The 9,779-nt window shown below is 57.5% G+C and overlaps 1 protein-coding gene across 3 annotated transcripts; it reads left to right on the top strand.

Moving 5' to 3' along the window:
* Positions 1-6,195: 6,195 nt before the first annotated feature.
* LOC125168474 (uncharacterized) lies at positions 6,196-9,487 on the top strand. Of its 3 annotated transcripts, XM_047863637.1 has the most exons (3): positions 6,298-7,023; positions 7,533-7,664; positions 8,422-9,487. In XM_047863637.1, the coding sequence occupies exons 1-3, from the start codon at positions 6,508-6,510 to the stop codon at positions 8,485-8,487; spliced, it is 714 nt and encodes a 237-aa protein (XP_047719593.1). In that variant the 5' UTR covers positions 6,298-6,507; the 3' UTR covers positions 8,488-9,487. The 3 variants fall into 3 exon arrangements, 2 of the variants coding, with proteins under 2 accessions (XP_047719593.1, XP_047719592.1); XR_007153157.1 differs by lacking the exon at positions 6,298-7,023 and adding an exon at positions 6,196-6,276 and having other exon boundaries at positions 7,533-9,487; XM_047863636.1 differs by having other exon boundaries at positions 7,533-9,487.
* Positions 9,488-9,779: the final 292 nt, after the last annotated feature.

Raw genomic sequence — 9,779 nt, 5'->3', positions numbered from 1 at the left:
AATCCAGGTTGGCAAACAAAAAATCAGTGGCAGATTAATTTCACCGTCTCACCAGGGAGTGGAATCCTGTACATTAAATATAGGATTATGGGAGATTAATTTCCCATCTCACTGGGCTGGAGGGAGTAGCCTGGAGGGAATTCACAGGGGTTCCATGCCTTTGGGGTGCAGGGGGTCCCGTTTCAGTGGAGGAGAAGCAAGGATTGTCCAGGGGTAATGTGGCGGGGCGGGACGGGCAGGAGGGTCCCAGCCCCTGAGAGCTGGGAGGGAGGCATTCATTTTCACTATGGTCGTGACTCCTTTCTGTCGCTTCTCCGTCCTGCAAAGGTAAGTCCAGATTCATTCCGTCTTATTCACATGCCCTCTGTGTACCCATTCTGTCCTTCTTTCCTTATAATGGATTATATATACGTGTGTGTGTGTATATATATAATACATATATTTATAATTTATAATACATATATATATACACACACACACATGTATTATAAATACATAATATACCCTATTTAATCTTTACGTCGTGGTTACTAAGGGCCGGCGCTCTCCTTCGAGTCATTCGGTCCCTGCAGAATTTCTATTATTATCCCCACTTTACAGATGAGAAAACGGAGCCACAGAGACGATACGTGGTAGAGCTGGTAAGCAGCGGAACCAGGCTTTGACTCCAGGCCAACCGGCCACCAAGCCTGTGCTCCTCGCTCCTGCCTCTCCAAACGCAGGGCTTCGTAAATGAAGCACGCCTGTACCCTGTGGTGTCGTCTGGGCTATTCCTGGCCCCTGCTACGGCGGCCCGTCTCGGACCGAGTCCCGCCCTGCCCGCATCCCTCACTCACACACGCATCGTGAGGCTCTGCGCCAACTAGAGGCATCTCGGGCAAGCTTTGAACGTTGTCGCTGGGCCCAGGGTGGCGGCCCTGGGCTTCAGCTGCTGCTGCTTACAGGTGGAGAGCAAGCGGGGTCCAGCACAGAGACCTGCCCACCCACGCGGTCAAACGCTGGCCAGGGGTGCTACGGCCCTCGCTGTGGGGAGGGTGGGGTGCATACAGCCGGGGCCAGCCAAACCTCGAATGGCAGGGCTGTCCCAGCTGCCTCCCAGACCTGCGGTCAGGACCTGGCACCAGAAGAGGCTGGCCTGGGAGAAGGGAAGGCCACGGCTTCCCAGTCCGCTGCAGCCCAAACCACAGTGTGGCAGAGACAGGAAAGGCTTCATAAGGCTCCCAGCCAGGGGCAGGGATGTGCGAGCGGGTTCTGGCCCGACCGGGATCTAGTCCTCTCTCGGGGATGGCAAATAGCCTTGAACTTACAGGTGAGAGCCAATCGGCTGGTAGTGGCTGCCCGGAACATTCACTGATGATGCCAGAGTCACAGCCTGGCTCAGCAAGGAAGAGTTCTGTGATCGATTAGCCATGTCTGCAGCAGGGGCAGCATCGGAGGTGGGAGCATGATCGGCACCCGGAGCCATTCCCGTTAGCTCCATCATATCACATTACCCCCCCCCCCCCCCACACACACACACACACACAACAGGGCTTCATCTCCCACTCCCTTCCCATTCTGCTCACCTGGAGCCACGGCCCCCGCGGTCAAGGTTCTCTGACCACATTCCGGAAGACGATGCTCTAGCCTGGGCTTCAGGCAGCCTTCGTACCTCATCGTGTTCCCACTGTCTCCAAAGCCCCTCCAGCCTCACCCGCCTGGTGAACTCGTTTTCATCCCCCCGACACTCGTCGACGCAGCGCTGCCCCAGATCCCTGCCTTGACCGGTTCCTCACTTTCTCTTCTGCTCGTTAGAATCAATACAGTAGTGTTGCGGAGGGATTCCCAGATCCGGGGCCAAGTGCATTACATGCATCATCTCCCCACCTCCTTAGACACTCTACATCATGTTCTAAGATGATCCCGTTTGACAGATGAGGACCCGACACTGAGCGATGGTAGCTACCTACCCCATTTCCCCCAGCTGGGCCGTGACGGAACCGAGATCGGAGGCCGGCTTGTCTAATTCCACGTCTCCATCCTGATGCCTGCTCTCGCGGTAACACACCAAGGGGGAGGCCCTTATGAACGTCTCTGTCTTCCCTCCGGAGAAGTTGTTTCCCAGGTGGCCACGGCCATTTCTCTCTCCTGTCCTCAGCAGCTAGCCCACGGCCTGGCACGCAGGAGGCACTCGATAAATGGTAGCTGAACGGGGGTTGATGGGGTGATGGAGAGCTCGCTTGCCCTGTCCCCCTGCCTCACTTCTGTCCCAGTCCTCCTCCCAGGACTTCCCCCAGCCCTGCCTGTCTGATCCGGGCAGTCCGTGTTTAACAGGGCCTCATGGGGACAGAGTCCCTGTGGCCTCCCAGGCGGGGTGAGGGGTTCATCTTTCCAGAGAGGTTGTAAACTCACAGTGAAAGAAGGCAAAGTATATGTTTTCTGTTTTAATTAAATTCCATTATTTATTTTATTTTATTATTTGATTTTATTTTTTCCTTCCTCTGCCTCTTTATCGACTGAGTGCTTCCATTGTATCAGGCATGGGCTGGGTCCAGGGGGAACATGTCCCCCTTCTAACCCAGTGTTATCCAAGTGGGCGCTGTGGACAATCCACTGCTTTAAAATCTTTTTTCACATTTATTCATTTGTGAGAGACAGAGAGAGACAGAGCATGAGCGGGGGAGGGGCAGAGAGAGAGGGAGACCCAGAATCGGAAGCAGCAGGCTCCAGGCTCCGAGCTGTCAGCACAGAGCCCGATGCGGGGCTCGAACCCACGGACCGCGAGATCACGACCTGAGCTGAAGTTGGACACTTCACCGACTGAGCCACCCAGATGCCTCTAACAAGCCACTGCTTTAAAACACAGCTTCCTGGACTCCCCCCAACCCTCCAGGCTCCAATTCCAGAAGACCAGGGCAGAGCTCTGGATTGCCCAGCTTTAATGTGACATTTCTGATACAAAGCCATCAATGGCTGTAGAAATCCCCAGGCTGGCATCCCAGCCACCAGCTCTTCTGGTGGCTCAGTGTCATTGGGTGCCCTGGTTCCCCGGCTGCCCACAGGGCACTGGGGGTCCTAATTCTGGCTGTTCCTCCTTCGGACTCAATTTATATACCTCTTCCCTGGGGAAGCCCTCTCCGATTCCTCAGGCTGGGATCAATGCACCCTCACTTTGCCATCCATCAACTCGTCCCACTGTGATTGCCTGGTTATTTGTCTCACCCTCACCCTAGACTGTGAGCTCCCTGAGGGGAGAAGCCTCTTACCAACTGAGATACTCTGTCTAGCTCATCATACGTTTTTGTGGATTTAAAGGAAACATTTTAACCTGCCCAGTACAGGCTGGCTTGAAGGCATAGGGGGCCGTCTATCTATCCGGGCTCCAGGGGCGTGCGGGTCCGGGTTGGGGCCAGAGCAGAGGTGGGGAAGCACCGGGCACCAGCTCCCCCAAGGGTGCGGAGGGGGAAGGCTGGCAGGGCCCCTCAGGTGGGACAGTTGGATGTGAGCACAGACGTGCTATGGTCTGAAATGCAGCCCCAAATTCTGCCTCAGAGATTCTGAACTGCCAAGGCCTTAAGGGACCTCCGGAAGTCGGCAGCACGGTCTTCTCCCTAGGAGCTCCAAGTGGGGGCTGCTTTCGCCCACCCAGAGATTGTTGCCTCGTGACTCGGCTCTCCCCTGCTGATCCCTAAGAGATGATGCTAACTGGTGGCTTCATTAGCAAGCACATCCATACGACCAGCCATGCCCAGCAACAAGCGTCGGGTCTTGCTACTGGCTGTGTGACTTTGGATGCACAGCGTGCCTCTCTGGGCTTTATTTCTCCCACCTGTAAGACGGAAGTAACTGCAGCTGTGCCTCACGAGGCTGTGGGGAGAAATCAGTGATACAGCAGAAGGCCCGCGACGTCTCCTTCCCTTCCCCTCCATGACTGTGTCCCACCTCTCGCCCTGAGAGCTTCCCAAAACTGGCCATCCGCCGGCCTGAATGTCCCCTCCCAGCAGCATCTTCCTCGGTTAGACCAATCTGCCACTGCCGGGCCCCGGAGAGAGCAGAGATTTTTCTGTCCACAGTGCTTAGGTGACTCATAATTTCCTCAAGGCTGAAACATGCCTTTTCTGAGTGGTGACCCCCCCTCCCCCCGACCCCGAGAGGTCCTGAGGTCCTAGGCTTGCACTGGGCTCAGTGACACCTCTGTAGCCCGGTCACCTTCCCAGTGATGGGCCCACCCAACGGGCCTCGGGAGGAGGGTGTCCTCTGTTCAGCATCTCCAGGGGACCATATGCAGCCCATGGCACATGGGCAGTGTTGAGTCAACGCTGGTTAATCACATGAGGTCCCCGTAAGGTAACACGTCCCTCAACAGGACGAATCAACTCCCCCTCCTACATCAGCTGCTTCTGTTTTCTTCCAGCGCCTTATCTCTTGCCAGGAAGAGAGATAACTAACTGTCTCTGGGCAGGAGAGAGGAACTAACTAGGTAGGACCCGGATGCCTGTGCACCTTCGTTTAAATTTTTATGAAATGAGGAAATTCTCTCTCCCACCGCTAAGTTCCTGGGGTTAATGAACCCAGTCTGGAGGAAAAGACTCACTGCTCCTCTCTGGTGGGCACGCGGGCGGGAAAAACCTGGTGCCCACCCCTTCCGGGCCTGTGGGAGAAGAGGGCTCCCTTTTCCTCCCCAATGCCAGGAGTCAGAGGTGAAAATATCTTGAATTCTCTTGCACTCGGGCTCACACCAGAACGTACCTCTGGGCTCCAGCAACATCCAGGATTTGAAAAGTGAAACACAGAGAGCAATTCTGTCAGGAGACGGGGAGGTACCAGCCCCCAGGACAAGAAAGAGAAGCCAGGAGCGTGCGTGTAAATGCTTGGAGATCCCCCGCACGTCGGAGGCCCCCACAGCCCGCTTTAAACACCCTTGTGACCCGTCATCAGGCCGCACGTCTTGACAAGGTGCATCAGAGTCTGGGACTTCACACACTCTGCCTGTGCAGAGGTGGCTTCTGAGGTCCGAACAAACAGCTTTTGGCAGGAACTTGCGAGAAATGATTCCTTGTTTTGGGGGGCGGGGTGGGGAGAGCAGATGAAGGGGGACAATGATGGCTTCAGCGGAAAGCGTGCCCAGGTGCTACATGTCAGGCAGACCCCCTTTGCCCAGATCCCCTCCCCTCCCCTGGACTGGCCAGTTGGAGTCACCAGGATGAGGACTCCGCATGTCTAGGGTTGGGGGTGTGGGCAGGGGGAGGGGACATCATCTGCTCCGGGATCTCACACAGCCCCGTGTCACCACGGGGGGGCAGGTGGGCCTGCCTCTGGAGCCAGCCTGGTCTTAGATCCCAGCTCCGCCACTGGCTGTATGACCTCGAGCGTGTCACTTGACCTCTCCGAACCTCAGTTTCCTTTTCAGGCAACTAAGGACAATAAAACTACCTCCTTAGTTGTGGTGGGATGGAGTGGATCATAATGAGTGTGCCCGAGATATTGTTTGAAATCACTGTGTGGGATCTCTTATTGTTTGTGTTAGCCCTTCCGCACTTGATCGTAGCCAAAAGGTGGAGAAGCGAATGTTAACCCTTCTGGTCAAGGAGAAGAGGTTGGCCTGCCCCTCCCCTTCCTCCCCCAAGATCCCTGGCTGCTGTCAGCGTACCTTCCGGGGACTTCTCCCCGGTCGCAGCTGCTCTGTCCCCAGTAGCCACTTCACCTGGATGCCACCTGCACCCTCTGTCATCCCTTGGCCTTGCCTCACCTTCGGAGAGCACACGAGATGCCCCAGCACAAGCGTAGCTTGTGGAGGGGGAAAGACTCCGGCCTCTGTGCGGAATCCCAGGGGGTGGGTGGGGGGGGCTCTCCATGAGAGGTTACGGCCACCCTGGAAGGGACTCAAGTCATCCAGGAAGAGAAGAGCTTGGACATCCAGTCCCCACCCTGCCATCAGCCCACTGAGTCACCTTGGGCGAACCCCTCTGCACTCTGGGCCTGGTTCTCCTTTGTATGATACAAAGGGGGAGGGACCAGAGCTGTAGATTTCAAACCGCACGGTCCGGGGGCCCGTCCACACCCATCCACGGGCCCGGGAGGGCAAGGCTGCAATGGTGCAGCTCTCTCTGGTTTGTTTTCTACGCCGGGGCCCCAGGGGCATTGTCACTTGAGCAGAACCGGCTCTCGCGACCTACCACCCTGGGCGTGCGCCTTAAACCCCGGGGCGGAGTAAGGGGGAGGCGGTCAGTTAAGCTGCTGAGTGAAGGAAGGGAAAGAGAGAGCCACGGAGATGGGAAGGGAAAAGAAGAGAACCCGGTAAGCGAGGGGCAGGGGCAGGATAAAAGACGGCGGGTATAGGTTTCCGGGGCCCCCGCCCGCTGGCACGCACATCGGCCTCCTGAAGGGCTGGCTCACCGGGAGGCCAGGAGGGGCCGCTTCCCCTTGCCTGGCAGGTGCCCCATCTTCTGCTCTGAATATTTGATGGCCCCGCAGGAAGGATAGCGCTTCCCGGGTCGGGAGCAGGGAGCGGTGGAGGCAGAGCCAGTAATGAGCCCCCCTGGGTCCCCCCGTGCGGCAGTCATGCCTGCATCTGGAAACCAGCTGGGCCCTCCCTCCTCGGCAGCACCCCCTCCATCCAAGCGCTGCTTGCTGATTCCAATTGAAGCCCGCACCGCAGGAGCCTCGGGCCTCACGCGGCCAACGGCCGGGGCTGGGGGGCCAGGCCGGATGCCTACAGAGGGCTGGCCCGGCCTTCGTCCCGCCCGCGCACCTGCCGGACCCTCAGCCTCCTACCGAGGCCGCCCAGCGCTCTTCTCTGGGCAGAAGAACCAGAGGAGAGGTCCCAATGCTCAGTCAGGACAGGCGCTGGCACCTGGCACCTCCACCATGTGGGAGCGAGGCAGGCCCATGTTACAGATGAGGAAAATAAAGTCCAAAGCAAGGAACTGGTCCACATCCACGCAGCTGCTGGAGCCCTGGTCTTCTGAGGCTCCTTCCGGCAGCAACGGCCCCCTCCTACCGGGCATGTCGTGTCAGTGTCTGTCTACACGCGGCGCTCACAAGGTGAGAAAGAAAGAAGCCAGGGCAAGGAAAAAGCTGGAAGGCTTGGGATACCGATTCTCAGCGTCGTTTAGTTGTCACCACTTCTTTCTACCCTTTGGGGCGGGCCGTTGACATCGTCGGTTTACGGATGACGAGGCTGAGGCTCAGGAGAGTTAAGTTTCAAGTCGGTTGCAGCGGCCCCGGCGGCGGCGGCTAACAGATGTGTTCATTCCACAACCCCGCTCGGCCTCCCGGGGATTCACAGAGCACCCCTGGGGACTCTGCTGGGCTCTGTGCTAAGAGGACACTGGGGCAGGGGAGGGGGTAGATCTTGAGGTTCCTGACCTCGAGTTGCTGGTAGCCTTAAGGCGGGGGGCGCCTCCTGCAGGAAGATTCCCTGATTTGCCCAGCCCGGACTATGACTTCGCTCTAGTCCTGGTGCCCTGTGCTTTGCCCTCATGGTACAGATCCCAACCCTCACCATATGTGGGCAGAATTATCCATCTGAAGCCTCTGTCCCTTTTCTACAGGGCGGGGACCGGGCGTGCCTGGTCCTGGACGGAGCCTGGTGCTTGGAGAAGCCCGCAAACGCTCGTCCCGTGAAGGAGTGCCCAGATGGATGGATGGGTGGACAGACGCCTGTCCACGTGGTGAAGCAAGCAGTTAAGTGGGAAGTCAGAGAACAGAGAGAGGGGAGTGCAAGCACAAGCCCGAGAGGGAGTCTAAAAGAAAGTTTCCGCGTGTGTGGGTGGGGGAAAGCAGAAAAGCAGCAGCTGTTATCTTTAGCAGAGCTTTCTGGAGAGAGATGAACCCAGGGTCACATGGAAAGAACAGTCAGGAGACCAGGGTCACTTTCCACCATGGTCCCAACTTGCTGGTGACCTTGCTAGGGGCCCTGACTTGCTAGGGAGTGGGGTTGACCAAAAGCCCCAGGCCCCGGAGCCCTGAAGCCCTGGCAGGGCAGGGCCGACCCTGATGCGGCCAGGCGGCTGTGTGTGTGTGTGTGTGTGTGTGTGTGACTTCTACCTCGCCCCAGGTCCACTTGGGGCCACTGGGCCCCGCTGTGTCTCACAGCCACGAGGCCTGAATCTGCCAAATCTTGGCTCCGTGCATCGGGACAAGTCACTGTGAGCTTCGGGGTTCCCATCTGTGACGCCACAGAGGGGCTTTGAACCCCTCCCTAGTCCCCCACCACGAAGTTGCTGGGAGCTCCAGTAGAATCCGGTTTGTGTAAGAAACTGTATATCCATGAAGTGCTACCTGCAAAGACATTAGGATGGAGAGATTTGTCTTCTAGCTGTCCTTCCTTCCCTCCCCGGCCCCCTCTGGCTCCCATAATGTCCCGTGTGTGTCCTGGGGTCCTTCCTTTTAAGCAATCCTAGTGCTAATGATGGCAACTTAAGTATTCTTTCTTTCCAGGAGGAGAGGGGTCCTCTGAAAGCCAAATACAGGCTCTCTCCCGGGCAAGATTCCGGCCAGGAATGAAGGAAGCTGGCAGGACGAGCAGATGCCCGTTCAACCTGCTCCCTGGGCCCAAACATCCCTTGGGACCCCTGGAAGCTTCTCCCCAAATGCCACTCCCGGAAGCTGGGTGGGGCTGCGCTTTGGGGAAGGAGAGGCGGAGCTAAGATGTTAGGCCATTCCTCAGGGCACCTCTTATCCACCCCTCGCTGCACAGACAGGACCTCAAGAAGGGCCAGGAGCTGCCCAGTGTTACCCAGTGAGTCAGCCCCAGGCCCCCCCACTCTTCTGACTGCACTCATGTTGCCTTCTCAAGGTGCTCACCGGCTGGGCCATCGTCCTGCGGGATCTGACGGTGGCAGAGGTGAGCAGCACCCCTGGGTTCATCTGCCTGTAGCACGGGGGCATCTGGGGAGCTGCAGAACTTGGCCAGGCACCCTCCACCCCAGGGGAGCCCAGGGGATCCCTCGCCTCTGTTAGGAAGGCTCAGATTTGGAAGCCAAATGCAGGCTTGGCTGCCAAAGAGTTCTTGGCCAGAGGCAAACGCCTCCAATCCTAACAAAGGATCAGCCCCTTCACTTTCTAGCTGCTAGCCTCCCCCTAAAACCCAAAAGCGACCCTCTAGTTTGGCCTTGAATGCCGAAACAGCGACCCCTGCTGGTGGCCAGGTGTTTGCATCACCAGGCTCTGACCCTGATGTCTTAAGGCAGCTTGGAGAGCAAGCTGGGCAGTAGGCACAGACCAGAAGGAACGGAATGACCATCTATGCCTCGCCCCGATAGCAAAGGCCCAGAGGGAGAACCCTTAGTTCCCAGCCTTCCGGGGCCCTCCTGGAGTTGCCCAGACCTGCCCTCCCCAGAGTTGCCCTCCCTTTCGTCTGCACAAACAAGGCCTTCTGCTTGCCAATGGCAGCTCTCTTCTCACCCATTATACTGGGCCGCTTGTGCGGACGGATACAAAGCTGGGAAATTCTGAAAGGCAGAGCCCGCCCAGGCTGCCTGAGTAATTCAGGCCACCCGCTGTACTTCCATCAAAAGCCCCTTCCCTTGGGGATGTTAATGGGGAAAGCAATCTGATTAAACTAATTCACACTCAGGTGTGGCTGACTAATAGCACTATTGAGGGGGAGTGGGGAGAGGTGGTGGGGATTACTTCTCGGGTGTCTTGCCAACCCCAAACAGAGGGAGAAATCTCAGACAGCTGCCCAGCCCATGAAACCAGACACAACGGCAGTTAAAGAGAAGAGCCGGGGGGGGAGGGGGGGGGGTTTGTCAGGGAGTTCCCTGACATCCCTGCCTGGGAAAAGGGCCTCCACG

Source organism: Prionailurus viverrinus, chromosome B3, assembly GCF_022837055.1.
Source record: "Prionailurus viverrinus isolate Anna chromosome B3, UM_Priviv_1.0, whole genome shotgun sequence".
NCBI lineage: Eukaryota > Metazoa > Chordata > Mammalia > Carnivora > Felidae > Prionailurus > Prionailurus viverrinus.
The sequence above is the reverse complement of the archived record's forward strand: the minus strand, read 5'-3'. Positions and strand labels throughout refer to the sequence as shown.

Bases quoted from the DNA above. Each gene is read 5' to 3' on its own strand.
- LOC125168474 (XM_047863636.1), top strand. From the start codon at position 6,508: ATGAGCCCCCCTGGGTCCCCCCGTGCGGCAGTCATGCCTGCATCTGGA. The intron at 7,024-7,532 runs GTGAGAAAGAAA...CCTTTTCTACAG, and splicing joins CTACACGCGGCGCTCACAAG to GGCGGGGACCGGGCGTGCCT.